We start from the raw sequence: 25,714 nt of genomic DNA on the forward strand, positions 1-25,714 counted from the left end.
TTCCTCATTCAGGCTACAGACTGACCTGCACATCATGTGCTGCTGAAATACTGCATGTGTGTGGTGGAAGAGCACGGTATCATCAGCAAGGAAGATTCCAAGGAAATAACAGAACCCCAGCAGGTTGATCTGTGCCTCATGCTCCTGCCTGACGTGCAGTGAGTCGATGTGCTCACACCTCCCATAGGAAGGCTGCTGTGCTTCGACATCTCTGGAGCCAATTTTGAATGTGATGGAAGGAGATGCTGAGCCGTATCATCACACACGAGTCAGAGGTAGCTGAATTCTTGCTTTTCAAGCATTCTCCAATTTGCTTTCCCTTTTTACTGAGTACTTGATTATGTGGCCATCATAAAGCTCTTTCATTACAAAGTGAACGCAAACGTGGAATAATTGGAAGAAGATGAAAAGGAAAAAAGAAATGTATACAAAACCATGAGGAAAAAAAAATAGAGTATTAGAAAAAGGCAAGAGAAGAGGGTGGGGATGGGATTTGAAATGGAAAGAGACAGAGCCTTGCAATCTTTGGTCATCCTTCACCTCGGTGAGTGGACTCATGATATTTCTAAAAGAAGGAAGGAAGAAGGACAGCAGCACAGCCTGGATCCCAGATGACACAGGGCAGAAGAAAGGGAAGTGTTCTTGACTTGTCTTCTGCTCCAAGAAGTGTGGAGGTCTCTCTTCAAGCATAGGAGGAGGAGAGCGGAGCTGCAGTCCTGGGAGGATGGGAGCAGTGGTGCTGGTGCTGGTGGTGGTGAAGGCTTTTGTTGGCTGCAGGGGTGAGTAACTGCTTCCTTGCATGAGAACTAAAACTAAAGAACTAAGAGGGTAGGAGAATTCTTTTCAATTATGATGTCCTGCTTTTTTTAAAAGTTGTGAAGTGTGGAAAGCCATTAGTTTCTTCTTGAAAAATAGAGCCTGAGAGTTCACAAGTCTCCTTTGGGAAGACTCCTATCAGGGACACCCAGCTGCTTCGAGAGTGCAGCAGACAGGGCAGAGTGAGGCAGGTTGGCTCCATGTGCCACAGCAGGATCAAAACAGGACCTTTCAGGATCCTTGCAGAGGACATGCTGTGATGTGCTGTTACCTTCCAAAACTGTCCTTGTGAAGCTGGAATGTGCACGTTCTTCTAGAATTTGGTAGGTGGATGGTTGGATTGCATGATCTTGGAGGTCTTTTCCAACCTGAGCAATTCTATGATTCCAATTTAATAATGCATCTCCGTTGCTCTGCTAGCGTGGTCCTGGGAAGAAGAAGAGAGATGGCTGTAACTGTGACGATTTATGAAGGCACATAATTCCTCTTGATTACTCCTGATGCCCTGGCTCTCCAGTGCATTAGGAGAGGTGACAGTAGAACCTTGGCTTCAATTCATATGCCCATGAAACATATGTGCTGCTCCTGGGACAGCCTCACTGGACAGAGAGTTGGAAAGAAGGGGAGAACAAATGAAATATCGCAAAGTCCACACCCCCTCCTCCTGTGCCCATTTGAGTCCTGGCAGTGTTTATCTGGCTGAGACAGATACCAACCAAGGAATCCAGGTCAGAGCTGAAGTTCTCCAAGGCTAATGCAAAAAGATTGGGCTTGATCTAGTGTTCCAAATCTGGTAGTCCAGACCAGTAAAGGCAGATACCTGCCTGCATAGTGCTTCCATGCCACCACGAATGCTGGTGCTATCAGGCTAGGAAGGAGGTGCTCAGCTCTTTTACAAATGGACCGGAGTGTAAGAACTCTTTTCTTCTCTTTTTCATGCACTGCTGATGATACAAATCTCTCTCACTACTTTGCTTCTTCCAAACCTGCTCTGCGGGTTTCTGTCTATTCAGCTCTACCTCCCCCATTGTGAGAACTGACACCCTTTTTCTGGAAGTCTCAGGAAGCATCTCAGTTTAATAAGCATCACAGGGAAGAAACGTTTCTTTTAAAAATACCATCTTGGGGATGAATATTTTGTTGGTGCTGTCAGAAAGAAGCTTCCACAGAGCTCAGCCCCAGCAGCTCCCTCAGGTGCCCGTGTGGACAGAGATCCACAGACCCGCTCCACACCCTAAGGGCCCCTCTTGCCGCTCAGAGACAGCAAAGCTGCACAGAGAAGGGCTTCTCCCTGCACGGCTGCACTGCTGCCTCCATGAGCAACAGGGTAGTTTTGTAAGAAGCTAATGATGCTAAGGAGTGCAAACACTGAGTCTTACGTGCACGCTTATTGCAGTGAAACAGTAAATGTGATTTGTTCACCATTCTTCCTGTACAGGGGGTACAGGACAATGCAGCAAGTGGTGCTGTCAGAACAAGCAGTGTCAGCAGTAGAGGGAGAGGCCTCTGCTGTTTGCGTCATCCTGCAAGTATAAGCAGAAAGCCAAGCAGCAGAAGTACTGTGTGAAGGCTGCGGCTAGGGAGCAGGAATAAGAGATGCTCCTGAAGTTCTTGGAAGGCTGCAGCTGTGATGCTGCTACTGGAGGTGGGATTTGTGCCTCTCGGTACTGAGAAGGAATTGAGAACTGGCCAGTGTCCAGAGAGAAGCAATAAGAATAGTCATGAGTTTGATGTAGCTGTTCACTTCCCCATGCTCAGTGAGATGGGGGCAGGCCCAGATTTAGCTGCCTGTGGTCTAGTGCATAACTAAGACGCTACCGCATGCCGGCTTCCACTGCCTCGTGGCTTCTGTTGGTCCTAAGGGATGTTCCCCTCTTCTGCTGCATTTTTGTTTCTTCCCTTCAATTGTTGTTTCTTTGCAGCCCTCCTGGATCTGTCTGGTGCAGCTCAGGTCAAAGGGGTATGGATGGGATCCACCACTATACCATGTACCTACACGCCTTCACGAGGTTTCACACAGCAGGTGCTCACCTGGCGCGTGGAGAGAGACCTCAGCACCTCCACCATCTTTCGGAGGGATGCTTCTGGTGATCACATCCTGTTATCTCGGTTCCGAAACCGAGTCAGTGTCCCAAAGAGCAGCCCAGGGGATGCCTCACTCCACATCACAGACCTCGAAATTCCTGACAGCGGACACTACACCTGTCAAGTCAGCTGGAGGTCTGAAAACTACAGCCTGATAACGAAGGAGGTGACCACTACGGTTAAAGTCACCAAAGGTAATCCAGCAATAAAGCTTTGCTGTTGTATAATCTGCAGAACAATTCGGAGAAGAGGCAGTTCACTCCATTCTGCCTGCCCATATCCATATCGAGTTGGGTGTTGAGGTACCTGGATGGGAAGAGCCTTCTGCTCAGTTCTGTGCGTTCAGGAAGGGATAGCAGTGAGTCTGCACTCACTGTGGTGTGGATCTGCCAGTGGGACACAGATCCAAGTGCACCCAGGACTGGATCTCGTTCTGTGCAGATACCCAATGTCCCTGGCTCTTGTAGCACATGGGAATCATGCTGGCCAGACGTGCCTTCCCCCCTTTCCAAGCACTCTCAGTGCTTGGCAGAGCATCAGCAGAGCAGGCTGATGTGGTGCAGCAATGGCAATAGGTGACACAGCTGGTGCACGTCTATATCCATAGGCACAGCTGCACAGAGCACAACCCAGTGGTGATGTCCTGGGAAAGGACCATGAGGATGGGAATTGCTTTAGTGTGAGGGAAACCTTCCCCCACCACAGCCACCATGACCCATCTGCTTTGTCTTGTAGTGGCTGTGACCAAGCCCACCATTGTGGCTGGAGAGCTGGGGCTGGCTGTGCCGGTGGGAGCCAAGGCTAGCCTGACCTGTGTGGCACAAGGGTCCCCCCCCATCAGCTACCACTGGTTCCGCATGGCACCAGGCAGGAGTGGGCAGCTCCTGGGCAATGAAGCTGAGCTGGTGTGGAGCAGCCTGCAGCCCTCTGATGCAGGGGTGTACTACTGCGAGGTGAAGAACAGGGTCAATACCCAGATGGTGCAGCGCAGTGATGCTGTTGAGCTGACAGTGAGAGGTGAGTCCCAGCTCTCAACTCCTCACTGAGGCAGACACAGAGGGGTGCAGGGTTTGGGTGCATAATGCCAAATGCGGATCGTGTCCTGCCTGCTCCAGAGCGTAGCAGGTCAGGCAAAGCCCAGGAGATGGCACCCAGCCCCTGGCAGCATGGCTGAGCAGGAGGGAGCCTGGCTCAGCCCTCAGCGCACCTCATGGTGCCTGGCAAGCCATGCTGGCAGAGTGAGGCCGATGCTATAGTGCCTATGGAGAAGGACTCCAGGCATCCAGGAGTGGCTGGGGGAGTGCTGCATCCTGCGGGCACACATTGAGCCTCCCTGCCCTTTTCATTTGCAGATCTGTCTGTCACGATGGAGGCACACCGCCCAGCCACAGGTCAGCAGGGAGCAATGTGTGACCAGGGTGAGGGGCTGGGGGCTGGGAGCTGACCCAGTACTTAGCAGTAATAACAGCAATCTTGGGATGATGCTTAAGTCAGTCCAAAAGTCACCAAGACGACAAGCTGATGCAATGCCTGAAATCCTTCCCAAGAGCACATGCAGACCATGTACTGCCACTTCGGTTCCCTACCGCAGTCTCTTGGCAACCATCCTTGGGAACACAAACTCAATGATGCCCACATAAAACTGGCCCAGAGGAGGGGGGAAGCTTATATTGATATCTACAATTAGGCATGCCACCTCAGACTCTCCTTAGACCTTAGAAAGGACCGAACAGAAACAACAGATACAAATGAGACAAAAGCCTCTGTAAAGCAGCTGCTTTCCTTGCCAAGGATATCTCCTCTGAGGAAGGATGCAAAGTTGCCAGTTCATCTCTGTGGGTTGTGGGAACTCAGACCTGGGCTACAGTAGAACCTCTTGTAGAAACTTTGAGGTCATTTCATCTGAACCGATTGTGTGCCACCATAGCAGGTCATGTAAATCAGCTTCAGCAGCTAGAAGTTAAGGGAAGGGGCTGCTTATTTCCAGAGCTTATCTATTTCCACGGCAGATTGGAATTGCACTGCACACTTCTCATTCTTGTTGGTTTTGCAGATCTGCCTGAAGCTGCAGTGACTTCTGAGAATGTTGTGGGATACCCAGAAACAGATGAAACAACTCAGAGTAAGTTGAGACATCGGTGTAACTCTGAACAAGATTGAGGGACCTGAACTGACTGCTCAGTATCTTCCATTCCAAAGTTTGTGTTCTGTATTTTGACTACGAATGGCATTGCTAGCTGTTCTCAAGCTGTTCTCAACAACCTAGATGTTTTTTAGGGACCCTTAAAATAAACCAGATACTTCTAGGGAAAAAAGAAATACGTTCCATAACCAGAACATCCAGACTTCTTGCAGCATTCCTGACCAGTAGTTCATTCTGCTCTCAAGGCTGGAGCAACAAAAAGGACCGTGTGCAAACTGACTCTCTGTACCTCAGCTAAGTTTGCAGTGCCATGGTAGGTTTGAACATGCTCCAAATACAATTGGACAGCATCCTTGAATGAAAAGCATTAAGGGCACCATCTGAAAGTCTTTCTTCAATGGCATGCACTGCACAATTCCACCCCGCTCACAGCTACAGCCCCAGCACTCAGCAGGAGGCTCTGGCTCACATAAAAATACCCATGCGGGGCCAAATGGGCAAGATGCTGCTACATGGGGAGCAGCAGGGACATAGTCAAGTAGTGCACAACTGCACGCAGAGCTCAGGGGCTGGCTGGGCCTCCAGGATGTGGTCAGCATCATGTAAGTGCTGTTGCAGCCTGGGAGGGCTTCTCTGTTTGAAAGTCTTGTGCCATATTGCTACAGGTTCCTGGAGGACTCACCTGTACCTGGTCATCCCGATTGCTGTGTTGGGTGGTGCTGTGGTTTTCCTTGTCATTTTTGCTATTGCTTGTGCTAGAAAGCCCAAAAATGGTGAGTAGATTGTTGTGGGGAGCTTGAATACCTGCCGTGGTTTGGCTTTGAGGGCTTTGTGGGCTGGGGTTGGTACTGTCCTCACAGCTGTGTGTGACAGCTCTGGTAGCTGAAGACACTTGACCAAAGCAGATACAAATTAAAATAGGTGGTGAAAGACTGAAAAAGGCATTTCATTTTTATTAACAAACACAGAATATATTTATTGAATGCTTGAACACACAAGAGCATGCACTTTCTAAAAATTATTTTTGTTAAAGGCATTCAGAACAGCATCTTTTTAACAGGGGGGGGCAGGTAGGGCAGGGCACTGTGCTCCCTCCAGCCCCATTCCTATCCCCACAGTCCCATCACTCTGCCTTGGCCCCCTCCTTGCCCCACTGTCCCCCCAGGGAGCAACAAGGTGGATTCCTGAAGGTGCAAATACCTGGAAGCATCTGTGGTTTCTTTGTTGGTTTTGCTTGCTTTCTTCCCTTTTTATTTTTATTTCTGGGGTACATTCATCATAAAATGTACTGATGCATATCTTCAATTCTTCCTTTTTTTCAGAATCCATCTATGAAGTTGCTTTGTAAGTACAATTTTTCACCTATTATGTTGAGAAGACTTTTTGAGGGCATCATACTGTTATTTGTTTCAGAAAAGCCTTTTTACTCAGCAAAAGGCCAGAGATTTCTGGCCTTACTCTGGGACAGAGTTAATATTCCTCATAACACCCCTAACACTGCTTTACATTTGTGCCTAAAACAGTGTCAGTAACCCCACAGGGATTTGGCTATTGCTGAGCACTTGTGCAGCACCAAGGCTCTCTTTCCAACCCACAGAGGCCAGCAGGTCGGGGTTGGCAACAGCTTGGGTAGGACGCAGCCAGGACAGCTGACCTATCCTGACCACAAAGATTTTCCACACCGTATGACACCCAGCTCAACAATAATGCTGAGGGATGTGGGAGGAGCTGGGGGAGGCGTTTCTGGTTACATCAATTGCCTTTGGAAGCAACCATCACGTGTACTGAGGCTCGGATTCCCAGGCAGTGGCTGGGTATTGCCGGCCGATGGGAAGCAAAGAATAAATCACCCTGCTTCTTTCTGATGGCTTCCACACATGGCCTTTGCTTTTGTCATTAAAGTGCCTCTAACTTAATTCGAGAACTTGTCCATCTTACATTCTTTCCATTATGCAGAGGAAGGTGGAGTGAGATAGCAGCTGTTAAGGGGGATTTAGTCCTCATTCGTAAGAATGTCTCTTTGTTTCAGCCACAGCACTGCAGATGTGATTAGATTGGACACTGATGTGGAAGTCCCTGTTAAGTGCAGAAAAGAGAAGATAAATTCTGAGACTGAAGAATCCTATGAAAATGTTACCGTGACATGTAACAACTATGAGAGCATAACAGGCAACAGCTATGAGAGCACATGCCTGAGTAAAGATGCTGAGAGTGAGACCCTTGTGAATGCAATGGAATCAGAATACGAAGTACAGAACTTTCAGTAGAGTACCAGCATTTCCCACGTGAGCAGCTGTGCAGAAGATGAGGCTACAGATACTGAGCGGTAAACTTTACCAAGGGAAACTATTCTTCCTGTCTGCCTTCTCCTCTGATAAATATACCAGTTTTACTGCTTTCTTTAACTCAGGGGAACTTCTTAGGATTTGGCAAATGAGTCCCTGCCCAGTGGTGCAGAAACCTTCAGCCACACATTTTTAAATAGCAAATAATTTCTGAGCAGCCTGAAGGAGCAAAGTGAGAAAGAAAGGGTCTGAAGGGGTGGAAACAGAAACGTCCTTTGCCTCCAGGTCAAAGTGCAGCTGGGTGCAACACTGCTAGCCAATAACACCAGCAAGGCGCACTCTCCAGCGCATGTTCCCCTGTTTGGGCATGCCAGACTGCGAGGAGCCAAGAACTGTACTGGAAATGGATGGCTTCTGGCTTTTACAGTCCAGCAGATACTGGTTGTACTGCTTGTTTGTTCTGGAGTTGTCTTGTTGTTAGAGGATACTAAAAAGACTACAGAAGGGGTTGATATCCCAGGAATATCATTTAGCAATCAAACTGGAGCTCCTCACAAGTGGGAATAACCCTGTAGGTGATGAGCCTCTTAACTAGCACCCTCTGTTTTTCTTCTGGCAAAGCAGAGCTGGTTTTGAAGGGATTGCTAGCACTTCATTTTGCAGTGTGGAAGCCAGAAGCATGATAAAAAAGTGTTGCAGAGAGAAATCTGAGGCATTTGGAACAGTGACTGAGTAAGGGAGATCCTGGATCCAGCAGACTGACACCGACTCACTGTATGGGACATGACTAAATCTGGTTACACTTGTGATGTTCATGCTTGTCTATCTAATGAGGGTGCCGTGAGCTTTCATTTGTAAAATGCCTTGATTAGTGCACTGCCATTTGTTTCCCATGGCAAATATAAAGTACTTCAAAAGCATCTGTAGTAGATGCTTTCTGGCTTTCTTGGTGTTTTACCACACAGTGCCTTCATATGTCTGTTGTTTGCAAATCTGTGCTCTTTCTCTGTCTTCTGGTTCGATTATATAGAACGGATAGGGGTACAGACCAGACATGGCCAGCATTTGACTTTTGGCCTTTGGCACAGTAGCAACATCCTTTTCTCCAAATTGGAAAGATGGATTTTATGGGTGGACTGGTCAACAGACAAAGAACTGGATGCAGAATCGAGGCCAGAGAGTGTTTGTCAATGGCTCCATGTCTGGATGGAGATCAGTGATGTGTGGTGTCCCCCGGGGGTCAGAACTGTGACTGATAGTCTTTAATATCTTCATCAGTGACAGCAACAGTGGGATCGAGTGCACCCTCAGCAGTTTGCTGATACCCCAAGCTGTGAGGTCTGGTGGACACACCAGAGGGATGTGATGCCATCCAGAGGGACTGAGACAGGCTCAAGCAGTGGGCCCAGGTGAACCTCATGAAGTTCAGCAGATCCAAATGTGGGGTCTTGCATTTGGGTTGAGGCAACCCTCACTACCAACTGGGGGATGAAAGGAATGATAAAAAAGCATTGCAGAGAGAAATCTGAGGCATTTGGAATAGTGACTGAGTAAGGGAGATCCTGGATGAAAAAGCCCTGGGGTTACTGGTGGGTGGAAGGCTGGACAGGAACCAACAGTATGCCTCGCAGCCCAGAAAGCCAACCGTATGCTGGGCTGAATCAAAAGATGCGTGGCCAGCAGGGCAAGAGAGGTGATCCTGCACCTCTACTCTATGCTGTGAGGCTTCACCTGGAGCACTGCATCCAGACAAGAGAGACATAGACCTGTTGGAGAGCATCCAGAGGAGGGCCACAGAAATGATCCCAGGGATGGAACACCTCTCCTACGATGACAGGCTGCCACCCGGGGCTGTTCAGCCTGAAGAGAAGACTGTGAGGTGACCTGGGAGTGGCCTTTTGGTATCTAAAGGGGAGCTGTGGGAATGAAGGGGACAGCCTCTGCAGCAGGGTCTGTGGTGATGGAACAAGGGTAAATGGCTTCAAGCATAAAAGGGGAGATTTAGGTTGGATATGTGGTGGTGAGGCACCAGAACAGGTTGCAGAGAGATGTGGAGGATACTCCAACCCTGGAAATTTTCACGGTAAGGCTGGATCAGGCCCTGGGCAACCTGGGAGCTGTGGATGTCCCTATTCATTGCAGGGGAGTTGGACTAGATGACCTCTGAAGGTCCCTTCCAACTGTAAGGAATCTCTGACTCTGTGACTTGGAAGTTTGACCTGGGTTTCCTTTTTAGAGAGGACGGGTGAGAGACATCAAGCCCACACCACGCTCCTCTCATTAGTTCAACCACAGTTGCAGGCACTGCACGATGGCTGTGCTGCAGCACCAGGATGCTGAGCTTCCTGAGTTGCAGGTAGCACCCAGCAGGACTGTGTCCCCAGGTGCTACGTGGGGCTCAGCCTCACGCTAAGCATTGATCTGCACACGTGTGTTGCTGGTGCTTCCACCTGGCCTGCTCCCTGCTCCTGCCTGCTGGAGAGGAGGGTAGCTGTGTCCTGGCTGAGGAGGAGAAGTGCTGGGATTGCTGGAAATATGTGCGAGGGGCTCTTTTGCTTTGTCTCTGGGTAGCTCATCCTGAAAGGGCTGTGTGCTCTTTGTAACTCATGCACTCACTGCAGAATGCACCTCACAGAAGCTGGCCTTGAAGGCGCAGGGTTGAAACAGTAGTGTTGGTGCTGCCAGTCTTGGGTGAAGCAGCACAAAAGAAATGAGGAAAATGGGGAGCTGCAGCCCTTTGCACAGGGAGCAGAAGCATATGGTATGAGGCCAGTGCTGTGTTGGAAGGAACTGAAAGCTTCTGAGCTTCCCAATTGTCATCACAGCAGACAAAATGTAGAACATGGCTCTCTTTTCTTCCATTCCAAGTCTCAAGCTCATTCATTTACAGCTAGCCTAATGTGTTAGGCAAGATTTACTTTCAATATAAGCTCCAGACTTCACATTCCCTCACTGACTTAGTAACAATGTGATTTCTCCAAACTGTGCTTCCTCCCAGCATCAATCTTCCCTGAGCAACTCCAGGCAGTTTCCTCAGGAGCCCTGAATTCAAGGAGAGGCTGCAAAAGAAGAAAGCAACAGGAACAAAGAAAGAGGTAGCAAACACCTCAGCTGGAGCGCATCCTGAGTACCTCAGCTGTTGGCACTGCCTCCAGTCCAGGCAGCAAAATGGCCTTGGTCACCAGAGAAAGACACACACGTTATCCTGTGCCCAGGTTGTTGTTCCCTCTATGCAGCACATGCTTATTTTTTTATTTATATTTTTTGTGTGCTTGGTAGTAAAAGCCGGTGGGAACAGAATGTTTTCCTCCTGAAAGCCGTAGAGGGCTCTGCTGTGTCACATCTCATCAAACAGAACTTCTCCTTTCCTTGTGCTTGTATTCACCCAGTGACATGGCTCATCTGACAGAGCCCAGTTCTACACCAGCACAGAAAGGGAAACCTCAGCTTCCGCTCTGAAACTACAGGGTCTCCAGAAAAGTACACTATTTCTAGCAGCCAGCACAATATCATGAGACTTGAAGCTCTCCTCACTTCTGTACAGCTGTGCAGACCTGCTGGCTTCTAAACTGCCAGGTTTAGGCCAGCCATCAGAGCCCTCCTGAACCTGCTGCTCTCAACAGAGAGAGGAGAGGAAGGCTCTGGTAGGGAAGTTTGTCCCTCTCTGCTTTGGTATTTCTCATAGAATAAGAATGGATTAACTTTTCTGAAAGCAAAAGCTGTAAATGCATAACAAAACAACTGTAAAGAGCTTAAAATGAACACTGGGCTAGCTGTACTGCACTGCACTGCACAACACTTCAGGCCTGCTGCAACCCGGAGGTCTGTGAGGGTGATGAGAGCTGGGGCTGATGTATCTACCAGCTACATTAAGGATCCACAGAGGACAAAACAAACCCTCAAATAATAGACTTTGCTCTCTTTTGAAGCTGACCTCAGTGATACTGATCAGAGTGATGTCTGTGAGTCATGCGTAGGTTGGAAAGAGACCACGGGAGTGTGAGTCACAGCGGGCAAGACCGTGTTTGTCCAGGAGCACACAGTGAGCCCTGCTGATAGGACTTACTCAGAAAGCAGAACACAGTTTGCTTAGGCCAAACTACATGTTAATTGGTCCCAGCTTTGTACAAACTCCAACTTCTTCAAAATATTTAGGAAAAAAAACCCCAAAACTTAGTATTAAAAAATATCAATATTCTCAAATACCACAAAATTTGACCTAAAAGAAAGGTCAGTAGGGCTTTGGCATTTTTCTCTCAGCGTCTGAGCAAAGCAGTTAGTCAAACTGGGCTGGGCACTTGTGCTCTGTCAGCTGCGCCCCTCGCTCACCAAGGGCTATCTCAAGCTGTGTGTCTGATATGCTACAAGGCTGTCCTTAAAAAAAATGCTAAGAGAGCATTCGATCTTCAAGCAAGGTCACTTAGAGAGAATTATTTGAACAAAATAGAAACGTGGCAAAAGCAAGAAGCAGCCTTGCTGCAAGTGCTGACTAGGAAGACCCAGCCAAAACCAAACAACACTGCTGCAAGGAAAAGTAATGGACTCCATGGTCTTTCTCAAAAACAGCCCAGTTCTGTTCTCCCAGTGCAGAAGAACTGTACTAGCACTCCTGTAGCAGTTTGCCACTAGAATACCACTCCAACAGGCATCCCTGAGACCAGGGTGGAAAGGAAACCTGACAGCATGAAATCAGTGGGGCACCCACTAACAGTGGGGCGGTTTGTTCCGTACCTTGTTGGGTTTTTAGAGAGGAGCAGAATATGGGCGTGAAGGAGTCCATCGCCTCAGTGCACGGCCGTGTTGCTCAGCAAGTGCCTCACTTGGGGTATTTGACAAACTGACACTCTGCCAGACTGAGTGTCAAACTCAGCTTGTCAAATACACGCAGTGCTGCACTGCAGCTCTCAGCAGGCTGTCACCATCCTCGCTGCGGTGCTGTCCTGGGCTAACAGAAGGAAAAGAGCGCTGAAGCTGCTGTTAACTCCAGAGGCATATTCCATTTAGCAAACATCATCATCCCTCCTATACTTCCCCATTCCAACACATCTGGGGAGGCAGACATTGCCTTCCTACTGAGGAAAGTGCTATATTTGTTGAAGTGCTGAAGATCTGTGGAGCTGGAAATAATGCTGAGTTCTAAGCTCTCCCTTTAGCTAAAGATCAACTTTGGTAGCTTGAAATATTGACAAAATATCCATCTGAGCACTCAGACATGCCATTTGGGTACAACATCATGAAGACAAATGTCTCTCTAGACACACAACGTCTAGACAAAGACCTGGAGAACATATTGCAGGGGAACAATTCTGCACAGGGCAGAGATAAGAGCATGATTTTTCACCAGGCTTCTCACCACTTCCATTTCTGTTCTCCTAAGCTTAAACGAGTTTTTGGGGGCTTCTAGTACTTGGTTTCTTTTATTTGCATCTCTGTTAATTTTGCAATCAAGTGGTCTTATGCTTTCCAGTGCCCAATTCTAGATATGCATTTCTGCTGTAGCCAGTCTGACAGATCCCAAGGAACACAGGCTGGGGTGAAATCCTGGCTTTATGCACTTCAGAGTTCCTACTAACAGGAACAGGATTTGTGTTTTACCTCATATTGTACACTAACGGTTAAAAGGGATCTTTCTACCTAAACCTAAAGATCTGAAAAGGGAACCCTTCAAGCCTATCTGGAAAAAGGCACAACTCTGCCTCACAACTCTGCTCCCAGAGTCTGCCTGCCAGCAGGAAGCTGCACTGCTCATTGTAAAGCCTGTGATGTTAAAAACTGAGCTGCTCCACAGAGAAACACTGAACTTCTCGGGGAATGAAGTGAAACTTTCTCTTCCGCTGCCAAATTAATCCCCTTCTGCTTCATTTCCAGCACACAAGAATCTCTCCTGCAATAAACAGAACTCTCCACCCTCATACATGGACATTCTCCATGTCCCTTTAGGCGTGAACATAACCTTCCCTCTCCCATTATTCCTTTGCACAAAGGCCAGAAGATGCTGCCAGCTCCCCTGTTCCTTTAACAAGAGTGGGAATTAAACTCAGAAAAGCACCTGAAGAACTTTAAAAAAACTAGACAATAGTAATAGCAGTATGTCTCTTAACTCGTACTGTGATGGGATGTTGGCAGTTCAGAATTCAAGCAGCTTTGAATTCCAACATGTTCAACTCTCTAAGAAATTCATTGTGATTCCTGAGCTGTACTCATCCTTCATAGCATGGAGATCCAGCACCCATCACAGCTCGGCAGGCCATGCTCAGCTGTGACCTGGTTTGAATCACGGTGCTTTTAGCTGCCTTGCTTCTCCCCTCATCTTCATTTCACATGACTTGCAGCATCAGTTTTTGAGAAAGAATAAACTTCAGCTCAGCTTCTCATTATACTTTGGAAGGACAACCACTAAAGACATGAAGGTAGAATTTAGCTGAGGTGTGTTAACAGCATTCTGCAGTGAGCAATACGGAGCCTTTTCTGTCTCTGACTTCTAGGACTCTATTTTACAAGGAGCATTGTAGGAATTCATCAATATTACACACAGAAATAAACTGAAAAGGGCATCTTTGGTGGGTTTTTTTGTTTGTTTGTTTGTTTCTCAAAAATTAAAGTACAAATTAAAAAATGTTAGTGGCACGTCTGTGCCAAAGATGCGCTCTTCATGTGAGCTGCAAAACCAGTACAGTGAAAAAGCATTTTACAGCAAAAAAAACAGCGACAGCCTTAAAGATAAAATCAATTTCCAGGCAAGGTTACTACAACGGCTTCACAAGTCTTACATTCCCCTGCCCTCTGCATCAGGCCTTCAGGGAGATGTAGATAGTGAACAACTCTTTGTTCCGCCTCCTAATTCAGGGTGAGTTTCAACCACAGATAAAAGTGGTATGTTGCAGTGGATAAAAGAATTATGCACATTTCACACTAGAAAACTTGTGTCAGTGCTAATAAGCTGATTTAAGATCACTCCAGCAAAATACTGGTAAGTGCAATTAAAACAGGTACGTGGGCCAAACGGGTCTCCTTCCAAATCACACTCTGCTGTACTGCAGGAAATAAAAAAAATGAATTAATAAACCCCAAAGGGTTTACACAGCTGCTGTCAGTCTTAAAAAAAAGCAGGATAAGATCCCTCTGCCTGAAAATGCTTTGTCAGTAAGAATTCAACACTGCACACAGAGGAGAGCAGGGGGTTAAAAAATAAACTGCCCTCATTGACTCAGAACATCAGTGTGCAATGGAGAGGTTGTACAGAGACTGAGTAGGAATCTGCCACAGACCTGCCTTGCTTCAGTGCTGGTTGCCAACTGGAAGATCTGGCCTTGAGAGGAAAAAAATCAGCCAGCATTGCATCTGCTCCAGCAGCTGACAACAACCCCTCACTGCAGCTGGGTGGGTGGGTGGGGGGAACAGCCACAAGAAACGTTGCTGACAGTAACGGATAAGAGGAGGGTCACACAGTGGAGATAATTCTATCAGCAGATGGGAATGGAGCTCACTACCCCACCCTGTAATGATGGTATCTCTTCTGAATAGATCTGTCACTGTCAGAGCTTCTGGTTTCAAGCTTTTGGGGTATTTCCAACTCAAAGCTTAGTGCTGTAAAAGAGACCAAGCAATCAGCTCCATACTGTGGGGGAGAAACAGAAAGCTTCCTGCATTCTCCAGTTAAGTCCTTTATTGAAATTAGGGGGAAAAACCAAAACTTTTCTAAGTCACTCACCGTCTCTCGGGGGATTTTACATGGCTACCAGGCAGGTCTGCAGCCTGTGATGAAAACAAATGAAAAGTAAAATTATTGCATACATTTTTCTCTAAGCCTGATAACAGCATGCACAAATATGCAACAGTGTGTTTCTTGCACACTGAGTGGCAGTGCCTTAAGTTGAAGGCTACTTCCATTCCAGGATATGCACTTACTGTGCAGGATTAGCACTGGAATCCAGGCCATCTCTGTTTTCTGCTCAGTGAAACCCAAATAGCAGCCTGGACTGAAAGCAAGAATTCCCACAGATGTGTGGGAACCGGGTCCTCTGTACCATGGCTGTCAGTGAACCTTGGGACATGCTTCTCCAGGATCTGGAAGCCTTCGTCAGAACCAAGTCAAACTTAAATAAGCATTTGCTGGTGGCAGACTTCCCATGGGTGCTGATCCATTTAGGATCTTCCTGTGCTCCCAGCCCTGCAGCTGACACTGCTGAGAGCTTTGCTTGAAAAATGTTGGAATGTTTGGCACAGTCCAGTCTCATCTATCAGGCAGGCTCCAGTGAAGCCTGGAGCTGCAGCTCTAAGGGTTTACTTCATCACAGGCAAGCTGGGCTGTACATCTATTATAGCTCCCTGTAGCACATCTGCTGGCTTGAACGAGACAGCTAGCAATTTAAAAATGGAACAAGAGGCCAAATGCAACATCTATTTAAATAATAACTTTTGCTCCTCAGCTGGAAGGTGCCAAAGCAGCTCTGAGCTGCCTCCTTTGTCATACAGAGCAGCTCCAGACTGAGCCCATCACAGCCCAGTAACACTGTGGAGCAGCAGTGTTCAAGGGACAGCCCCATTCCTGCCCCAGCAGCCTCTCCCCCCCTGGCTCTGCAGCGATTAGAAGGGCCCTTGCCGCTCACACCAGACTGCCAGGAGCCTGTGGGCTGAAGGTCACCACTGAGCCACTGCTCTGTCCTGAAGAAAGCTCCTAAAGCTGAGACTCAGCAGTCGCACCACAGCATTGGGAGCACCTAGCTAAGAGCCTACAGTGCTTGATGAGGGCCGTAGGCATCTAGCAGCCACACGTTCCCACTGCCACTCACTCACACTGCCATTACCTTGGCCATACAGCTCCACACACGCTCGGTTTGTTCCCGCTTTTGTAAAAAGGCTGAGAGCAGCCCAGGCTGGACATCCCCTTCCTGGCCCTGCTCCTCCATCTTGTCCCATAAGTCTAACTTTCCCTCTTTGGACCTACTCCAAAAGCAAAGAACATAATTCAGCACTCTTTCCCCGCATACAATGTAGCCCCACTTCCAACAGGAAACTGCATGGTTGCCTACCTCATGCCTCCACACCTCCTTCCCAGGAGTAAGAGGCAACAAAGCATACAGCCAGCCCCAGCTCTGGGTGCAGAGCCATAAGTATAAGGCACCTTCTAGCAGCTGCAAATGCTCTGGGAAGGAGGCCGTGGGCTTTGGCTATGGCTGCAGAAAAAGCTTTTGAGGTCCCAAAATGCTTTAACTGGCACCTCGCATTTAGGCGAAAGTGCTGGGAAGGGCCCAGTCACCACATTAGCTGGTAGCATGGCCACATGCCCTCCCACATCACCCACACTCACCTGTCAGCTCCAGCCCCTTCCCCCGCTGCTCTGCGATGCTTTCTGGAGGTCGGGAGAACCTTCGTCTGACAGCCTGGATCTGGGAAACAGCCAGGAGAGGAGCTGAAGGACATAACTGTGCCCAGCTGGGACACGATTCCCCAGTACACCCTCCTCCATCCCACAACTTCCCCACTCTTCGTTGATGTCTCATCTATGACTAGTTGAGATCATAATCTTGCTACAGCCAGTAACATCTGTAGCATGTCTGCATGTGCCTGCAGGAGGCAGGGAAAACACATGCATCCCAACATTAAGTAGGGTATGGACACCACTTAATATTATTAATTCCTAATTATCTTCATTACTGAATCACTGTCCCAAGGACTGCATTCCCTAGGTAGGATGGGCTGTGTCTGCATCCTGCAGCTCTGCACACACAGAAGACACACTGCCCAACCACAGCTGCTCCCCAAAGGGGAATATCAACAAAGCTTCTCTGGCTTAGCAAGAAATGCTCTCGACATGGAAGGAGCAACCAGACCTGAGCTCCCATCCCCCAGAAGCTGGAGGTGAAATGGCGGCAGGGCGCCCCAAAGCCAGTGACCCACAGGGTGATCCTCCCTCTCCCCTCAGCTGCAGAACAGACCTCTGGCACCTACCAGGCAGAGGCAGCGGTGTGGGGCTGGCTTGGCAGCAGGGCACAGCTCAGGGAACACAGCTCAGTTTTGAAGGGGCCGCTCCTCCTTCAAGAGGAAGCTGCAAATGGGGAAGATAAGGCTGAGGTTAGATAACAGGAAACGTCTGGAAGCGAGTGACAACACGTTCAGGTTGTGAAAGCAGCTCCCCATCCCATACTAGTGTGCAAGGCTTGGAGAGGGCAAGAGACAGCTAGGATGACCCTCAAGCCCTCACTATGTGCAGCCAAGTCACCTCAGCAAGCCCAGGCCTTTGGAGCAGAGCAGCCAATCCCTCACATCCCAGCTGAGGGCATCATCCTGCTTGCCCTGCTGTCTCCACAATGAAGCAGCTGCACGGCTGTACTGGCTGACCAAAGCTGGCCAGCTCACAGCATCACAGCAAAGCTGGGCTGGGGGACCCAGAGGAGCTGCAGGGAGAGCTGGAAAGGACACAAAGTCAAGGACCACCAGGAAGTCTTTGACTCAAGGAACAGGCTCATCAACATGCTTGACCCAGAGGGGTTTCTTGTATCTTCAGCTGCATAAGCAGCAGGATAAGGGCTGCCAAAGTGCTGCCTCTGGAGTTGCACCCAGACTTTATTCAGCATCATCCAGAGTTATAAACAGAGCAGATCCCGATTCTTACATCATGGCCTGCGTGCAGTACAGGGTGCCCTAAGGTAGATGGTGCATCATCCCTCAGTGCTGCTTTCATCTAACTTGACTGGCAGCAAGGCATGTCAATACAGCTGTATAGACAGAGGCCAGTGCAGAAGCTAAACTGGTCCAAACAAAAGCAGAAACTTTAGAGGGAGATTCTTTAGTGTGGTCAGTATGGTGTACCATATTTTGTAAGGACAGGACTCACTAAAAGTGTTATTTTGTGCCTGCATTATCCCAAGCATGTATGCCAGCAGCAGTGCCACCATTAAGATGTGGAATCCTTCTCAGGATCCATCTTCTCTCTCCCAGCACTCAGCTGCTGTCCTCGTTTTCCAACTTCTAACTCTCAGGTTTTCCTTCCCAGCCTTCCTACTCCAGTCCCAGCTCTGATGCCAAACCACTCAGAGCTCTTCTCACATGTGCTGCCCCAGTCCTTTGGCTAATGCAGGCTCCAGCAGCAAGTGCTGCATAATCTCCAGCAGCTTTCAGTTATGTTATCAGCAAGCTTGGGTTGCAGACATTTATTTATTATGTTCCTGCAGTTCTGTCCAAATTCCTGATCTGTAAGACATGTATGCCAGGGACTGTGTGCTCCAAGATCCTTGGGACTGCTCGTGGGCTGCTCCTGTGCTTGTGTGTAGGTGCCAGAGAGGCCAGCTCTCCTGCTGAAATCCAAACCTGACGCTTGTGCTGAGGGATAGTTAGATAATGAGGAATACAGTTACTTTCAAGTTCCTCTTTCATCTGCCTGCGTTTTAAAATACATAATAAAAGAGGAATGGAAAGGTCTGGGTGGTTTATTTCTGTTTTTACTTTGGTTTTAGTTAGGGCAAAGAAGCGGGCTTCATGTAGTCTTTGTAGCCTTTTTCTGGCCTTTCTTTTTCACTCTCCTTCTTTTGCTTATGCCCAAAAGGCTTTAAAATGGCTTAGCACTGAGGTTAGGATCTATAGAAAGAAAGGGCAGGTATTTTATTTTTACTATTTGTGGGCACGCAGTGCAAATAAAGTGCTGAAAAACAAAATTCTTGGTCACTCACATTGGAAGACAACTCAGGGCTGAATTTAAGAGTGAGAGAACACCCAGGCAAATACCACAGCATTTTGTCATTTCTGAAATCCCAGACAAATCCAAATTCTTCAGTCCACACTCTAATCTCACATTGGACTTCTCTGTATTCTCAACATGAAGCAGCTAACAGTGTCTCTCCCATCATTTTCTGCTATGTGAACAAAAGATCTGAATTCATCTTTGCTAGTTTCAACAACAAGTTCTTAGCATTACTGATAAAACCCTGTCAGCCTGTTTCTGAACATCTGAGGGACTTCCTGTATTTTACTGGAAATAGTGCTGATGCACAACAGCGTGGATCAGAATCGATTCTGGCCCACAGGCAAAAAAAGTCAGAACCTGAAAAATGCACTCAAAATGTAGATGCTATTCAATACACACATTAGGAGAACAGGAGAGAATTCCTCCACAGATTTACTTGTCCTTTTTGCAACCCTCCACAAGTTTGGCTCCATCCTGCTGGCAGCTATCTCCATACTGCTCTGAAGCTAGGGGTCAAGTGTGCTGCATCTGTTGTACAGGAGGTCAGGGTGGTTAATCAGAGTGGTCTCTTTTGGCCACTCCTTCTCACAATTAATGGTGAGAAGCATCAAACTCAGATGCCTAAATGTAGGCCATTAAATCTGTGGATAAAGCTTTTTGGTGCAAACAGCCTTATGGCAAAGACTGCAGGCTCGCAGGCTCCCAGCCTCCTCACTGCACCTGCAGATCAGGTCCTTTGCATTTCAGGAAATTAGAAGGCTCATTCCAAGTCTGGTGCTTTTGTCCCGCTCATTTTTGTCACCTGGCTGCACCTGGTAGCAAACCTTGCAGATCTGGGAGCAGCATCATGCTGAAAATTGGTCTGTGGGCATTTCAGGCTCGCCTTGGGTGGCTGCACAAATTAGTACTGACTTTACGCATGTAATACGAGAAACAGACTGATTTTAAAAGACATTATGAAACTGAATCAGTGTGAAGAGAAACACGACTCTTCTGCACTCAACAGAAAAGCCTAAGGCACAGCTGCAAAACTCACACTGAGAGCTGAGGTCCTTCACGGTCAACATGTGCTCCATGGTTCCGTCCAAAGCAGCTAGGTTGAAGCTTATTCAGGTAGGCCAGCTTCAGCCAGAGTTCCTAGCAGACATGCCAGCACAGACCATTAAGTCTGATAGAGGATGATCCAGTGCCTTTCTCTAGTCAAGACACTGCTTTGCGCAGCTCCCAAATGCTGCATGGTCCTGGAGGCCAATACTGATGCCTAAGGTGGACGTTCACAGCAAAGCTGACTTCCTCCATAGCTTACAAATGTCACCACAGCACCCCACTCAGTGCAAGAGCCTTGAAATTGCACTCTATTTCCTAATCAAGCTAGCTTTTTCAGTACATTTGCAGCATGCAGCTCTGCGGCCTGTTCTGGGAAGTGGGAGAAAGGAGAGAGAGAAGATAGGAAGGATTACAGATGGCCAACTAATACAGTCTCAGAGGTTTCTACACTGTTTCCCAAACCACAAAATTGTCTTGGAAAACAGCTTGAAAGAAGTGGCTAAAATGGCTCACGTAGCCCATCTGACCAGCCTGCAACAAGTTCTCTTGCATTTTAGTTTCGAGTCACTGTACGTTTTACTTGTCACGAAATCAGCCATGAAGAATTAGCAGGTTTGTACTGCACAAAGAACAATTCCTTCTCATTCTGCTTCTGTGCTGCTCTGTATTCATTGATCTACACCAGTTGGTGAAGACCAAATGAATGCTGAGTTTGCTCCACTGCTCAGTGTACCTTCCCAGAATAGCAAGAGAATTTTCCTCGTAACACTTCATTCCATAAATATCTTCAAAGCCAAGCTCCTCTTGACAAAGGAATTAAAGCTGTATATCATCTGATATATATATATATATACGACTGATTACAACCATCAGGATGGTCTTTCAGTTTCCTTGGAAACTGAAAATGTGAAAACACAGTTTTACCATCCAGAGAGCAGCACCTGGAACTGAGGTCATCAGCTTTTATGTCACTGTATAAAGTGATGCAAACATGAATTGTTCGTACATCAAGCTTAGATTCTCTTCCCAGGTGGAGTGCTATTTATTTCCACACTGGCTAACTATTTGAAGTGTTATTTTCTCCACCCTTGGGGTCTTGGAGAGCTTTCAGATTAAATCCCAAAGAGCCATCTGCTGCTGGAACTTCTCTTGAGCTGTCTCTGCGAGCAGTAGATACTGATGTACCCGGGGGCAGCCTATGTCCAGGAGCCCAACTCCAGGGCTCCAAGGAAGCCAGGAGTGCCTGATACAGCAGTCAGCTCTAAGCACAGCCTGTGGCGATTTGTCCAGATGGCACTGAACCCTGACACTTCTCCAGGCGATGTCAGGGCAAAGCTGAGGAGACCGGTGTGAGCCTTACATGAACATGCACGGAAAAAGAAAACAGTACAAAGGATCTTTCACATGAGTGACCGTAGTGGAGCGAGGAGAGGAGGAAAGGGGAGGTCAGGAGTAATCACAAGGCTTACATCTGGGAGCAATTGTGCTGCACGATTCTCCAGGGAGTAAGATGGGGCGAGTGCTGAGAACATTCAGAAGATGGTTGATGAAGCCACAGCTTAACTCTACAGACACTAAAAAAACCTGCAGCAATGCAGGAAAAAATGACAACTGTTCCTCAAAGGCTCAGACATCCACAACAGAGGAACTCACCGGGGAAATCCTCCTGTAACCCAGGCCTTTAACTCCTGCAGCTGGGCATAGAGTAGGAATCTCTTCAGCCAGCAAACTAGGCTGGAGACATTGCACCCCACTGCTTGTCTGCCTGCTTGCTAGTTCCTTCTGCAAAACACACACATGGCTGCACATGCCTCACTGGCCTGCCTGGGCCCTGAGTTGTGAGAGCACTTTTTTTTTTTTTTCCCTCCATTTTGAATCCTTGTTTCATTCAGAAAAGAAAAACCAAGTCAGCACCGCACACATACCCCCATTTTTGCTGTAAGAGCTGTCTCCCTCCCTTCGTGCCCCCTTCTCAGGCAGGCACACAGCAGTAAGTCAGAGGCTCGACTCCAACCAATGGAGGATGTTTCTGTTTGTGGCTGATTACATGTTAGTCTTTTATTTTAGACTTATGGTTACAAAGCAAAAAAAGAGAGAGAAAGAAGACAAATAAAAACCAGGAGTTCAAAGTTGTTTTCCTGATGGACAGCAGCAGATAACAAAACCACACTAACTGTCACAGCCACTGAATGACCCACAAGGCATTCTGTACTGCACACACTATTAGTAATAGTATACAACAAAGAACTGTTGAGCAAATGCTGTAATTCTAAAGAGGCAGAAAAAGAGCACTACTTTATGTCATTTAGTACACCCATATTTTTCTTCTCATTTTTATGAAAAGAAAACCAGACCTTACTTAATTTTCCCTGAGTTTGTCATCTCCATTCAGCAGGGACCTGTTCTCTGTTCACACGTACCCAGAATCACGGTCTTGCCTAGATGCTTTGCCTCAAAATAAGCACATATTGCAGCTATCTATCTCCTTAATTCCAGCACATCACTGAAAAATAAAGCCGTATTTTCCCACCTTTATTCCCTCAGAGGAGTATGTTTTCTCTTGCAGTAACCTTGTTATGTGACCAGGCAAGGAATGAGTCTTACACCCGGTAGGACTTCAACAGTCAATCTCTTAAGAAAATTTGGAGCTGTAAAGATGCATTTTATTTACTGCTGATGTCATTGCAGTTACTGCATATGTATTATCCCTAATAAAAGAGTCCAGCCCTAGAACACTAGGAAAACAGCCATGGATTCCAATGCAGTTCTATATGTGAAAGTTCAAACAAGCACGTAAGTCATCAGAAAGCCAGCATTGTGCTGACTCCTCCTGAGCTCCACCCTGCTCCTTCCAAGAGATTGTGCTTCTGATGCTAATCAATGGCTTTTACTGACCACATTAAATTACTTTTCTCTGCATACTGCTTTCAGAAATGACATATTCACCAAGTTTCTCTGCTACCAGTTTCTAGTGATCTTATCAAATGAATACCCTGGGAACAAAGCATTTCTGATTACTACATGATGTAACACGCGAAGGTCTGTATTAAACTGGTGTGCTCCTACTGTGGCTATTGTCTCTGCACTACACCAGGTCCTTTCCTTCATGGGAACACATCAAGAAGCATAGCTTTGCTCAGTGACGTTCTGAAATGATGTTTCAGACTCTGATCAAGGGGCCATTGGCCGCCACTGGCAAAAGCAATTACAAAAGTCAGGGAAGAAAAAGGGCATCAGAACTCTTAAGTTCAGCGATACAAGTTCTGACAGGCTGAGTCACAGATAACCAGAGAGCGGGGCTGCCCCATTCCGATACCAGCTGCTCTGCCCTTTAGCATCTGCTGCTGGCAAACCCAAAGTGATAGGGCAGCAGGTTGGCTGCCCCCTCGTCTGATCTCCAGCAGATGTTCTGCTGTTCAGTTAAGCCTCAGACACAACTGGAGAAACAACGTGGGATCAACAGTACCAGGAATGCCTACCATACCCAGATGTCATGTTTATCAGCCCTGTGCTCTCACAGGCCTGCCAGCAGCCACCACAGGGTCACCAAGGCGCCAGCTTTTGCTGTTTTCAGACCCTTTTGCTTTGGGCTTCTGAGGGGACACAGATGTGCAGCTTATCATACACCCCACTTTTAGCATGCAGAGGGCATTTCAACACTGCAGTCTTTGCTTGCAGAGTCATTGTCTTAGGGAAGTATGTGACCTCTGGGCTCCAGCTCCCATTTCGTGTTCCGTGTTGCTCAACAGTGACAGTTGGGTTTGCATCAGCCATCACCCTCTGTGGCAACGAAGGGCTTCCCCAACAAAGAGCTGCTGTTCAGCTGCAGAAGCCTTCCTAACAGAAGGAAAGTGGCTTTGCTGTACAATATAATGCATGACTCAATCCAATGGGCATCATCACTGTAACCACTAGATCTAACCTGTCCTCTTGGGACACAAAAGATCTCTTCAGTTGCTCTCGTAAAGCTGACCCCCAAAGCCCCTCTCACAGCATAACCAGCTGCTTCATCAAACCTCATCACAGTGAAACAAGACAGACCCACAATGAGGTGTTGCTGCTACAACTGCCAATAAGTTTCATAAGAGAAGGAACCAGTTTTTTTTTTTTGTTTTTTGTTTTTTTATGTACACATTGCCTTAACAGTCTACAGTGTTTCCCAATCTCTCTCTGAAGATTTCAAATATATAAAGATCAAACCAATTTCTTTACCAGCAGCTTCTAGAACACCACACAAATCAACAAGGTAGATTAAAAGTGTACTTTTAGCAGCATTTCAGCCTAATCGAGGCAGTGAACTTACACATCCGGCACCAAGACAGAAACTATATTGACCATCTGAGCACATTGCCTGAACAAGGCACGAGTGTCAGAGCACTCAAAAATGAGTGGTTTGCGGTGCTACCAGGCAACTAGACAGGCTGTCTATGGGGCAGATGGCCTCCTGTCAAAGATTGAGTAAATATGAATGCTGAATCTTAAAACTGTTTGGCTGACTATCATTTCTGGATGTTACATTGAGGAGTTACCTAAGGATTTGTAGCTTTTTAACACATGGGTTGCTATGAAAGTCATTTATTTCCATGGAAACCCCAACATCTACAAAGAGCACAATAACACTACTTGATAGAGCAAGTTATCAGCTATAAATATATATATACATTTTATTAACATAGTCACCACTGTTATCTGTGCATTTCCACCAGCAACGAACAAGACCCTGCATGCTGTGCTCATAAATATCTGCATGGCCATCCACAGCCTCTTGTCTTCCACATCGCTGTCGCCACAGCGGAAACGCAGCACCCAGCGCCTCGCTGTGCCAGCAGCCGCACCCAGGGCTCCATAAAAACGCAATGAGTGTCGATCAATGTCAACGGGCACCATTTTCTCCACTGGGATGAATTCAGTTCCACCCCTCTGCTCCATACACACTTCCATGTCCGGCACCGTTCTCTCAGACCGCCCCTCTGCTGCCATCTGTCGCACAACAACGATTTGTCACGGAATATTGGCGGGAAGGTTCGTCCTCGGCTGTCACCTCCGACCGACATCGCGGCCAACGTCATAAAATAGGAGGCATTACTTTCGGAGCAGTCCCCTCAGGCACGAAGCCCGATCCGGGTGTCCGAGCCAGGAAGACGCGCTGCGCAGCGCCCTTTTCTCTTGCAGCCGCTGCTCTGCCCTCCTCTGGAGCTGTTCTCATCGCCCTGCCCCGGTCCTCCGCGATCCGCGCGCCCCGCTCCCGCACAGCTGTTTCGCTCGAGCGCCTTACAGCTCCACTCCACCGCGTCCCACACAGATGGCTTCACCTGCAGCACGGCGTCACGCCACGACCGCGGAGAGGTTATGTTTTTTCGTGGGGAAAACGAGGGCTGCATCCTGCTCGGACAGCGGGGAGCCGGGACGCCGTTACGGCAGCAGAGCACCCGCCGACCCATGGGCGCCGTCCCGCCCAGGCCCCGCGCTTCCGTCCGCCGCCACCAGGTGGCGCCACCGCCCCGCCGAGACGGCTCCCAACGCCGCGGTGCTCTCATCCCGCGCTCAGAGCTGGAAAACGAGCTTTGACTTTCACCATTTTGTACTGCCAGCACCATTACGCTGCAGCAGCCAAGGGCGATCTTGCCCTTCTCTTTAACACGGAAAGGAAGGCAG

The 25,714-nt window shown here is 47.9% G+C and overlaps 1 protein-coding gene and 2 long non-coding RNA genes across 4 annotated transcripts in view; 2 read left to right on the forward strand and 1 right to left on the reverse strand.

The window, feature by feature from the left end:
• On the forward strand, nucleotides 1-8,249 carry VSIG4 (V-set and immunoglobulin domain containing 4). Of its 2 annotated transcripts, XM_052672875.1 has the most exons (8): nucleotides 2-779; nucleotides 2,739-3,095; nucleotides 3,637-3,918; nucleotides 4,254-4,292; nucleotides 4,955-5,023; nucleotides 5,710-5,817; nucleotides 6,367-6,388; nucleotides 7,074-8,249. In XM_052672875.1, the coding sequence occupies exons 1-8, from the start codon at nucleotides 725-727 to the stop codon at nucleotides 7,309-7,311; spliced, it is 1,170 nt and encodes a 389-aa protein (XP_052528835.1). In that variant the 5' UTR covers nucleotides 2-724; the 3' UTR covers nucleotides 7,312-8,249. The 2 variants fall into 2 exon arrangements, with proteins under 2 accessions (XP_052528837.1, XP_052528835.1); XM_052672877.1 differs by lacking the exon at nucleotides 4,254-4,292 and having other exon boundaries at nucleotides 1-779.
• LOC128075809 (uncharacterized) lies at nucleotides 788-2,372 on the forward strand. Its single transcript, XR_008204122.1, has 2 exons — nucleotides 788-1,139; nucleotides 1,237-2,372. It is a non-coding gene; the product is annotated as an uncharacterized LOC128075809 (long non-coding RNA).
• Nucleotides 5,970-25,714, reverse strand: part of LOC128075808 (uncharacterized) — a 22,478-nt gene continuing 2,733 nt past the window's right edge. Inside the window, exons 2-7 of the long non-coding RNA XR_008204121.1 lie at nucleotides 17,281-17,377; nucleotides 16,640-16,718; nucleotides 16,137-16,272; nucleotides 15,041-15,084; nucleotides 12,061-12,274; nucleotides 5,970-7,120 (exon numbers count right to left, since the gene is read on the reverse strand). This is a non-coding gene — a long non-coding RNA (uncharacterized LOC128075808). The remainder of the gene's footprint in view (nucleotides 7,121-12,060; nucleotides 12,275-15,040; nucleotides 15,085-16,136; nucleotides 16,273-16,639; nucleotides 16,719-17,280; nucleotides 17,378-25,714) is intronic.

The sequence above is a fragment of the Tympanuchus pallidicinctus genome, unplaced genomic scaffold (assembly GCF_026119805.1).
Source record: "Tympanuchus pallidicinctus isolate F22 unplaced genomic scaffold, pur_lepc_1.0 scaffold13, whole genome shotgun sequence".
Lineage (NCBI taxonomy): Eukaryota > Metazoa > Chordata > Aves > Galliformes > Phasianidae > Tympanuchus > Tympanuchus pallidicinctus.

Coding starts and splice junctions, on each gene's coding strand:
- VSIG4 (XM_052672875.1), top strand. CDS start 725: ATGGGAGCAGTGGTGCTGGTGCTGGTGGTGGTGAAGGCTTTTGTTGGC. Junction 4,293..4,954: donor GGCACACCGCCCAGCCACAG/GTCAGCAGGGAG, acceptor TTGGTTTTGCAG/ATCTGCCTGAAGCTGCAGTG. Junction 6,389..7,073: donor TCCATCTATGAAGTTGCTTT/GTAAGTACAATT, acceptor TCTTTGTTTCAG/CCACAGCACTGCAGATGTGA.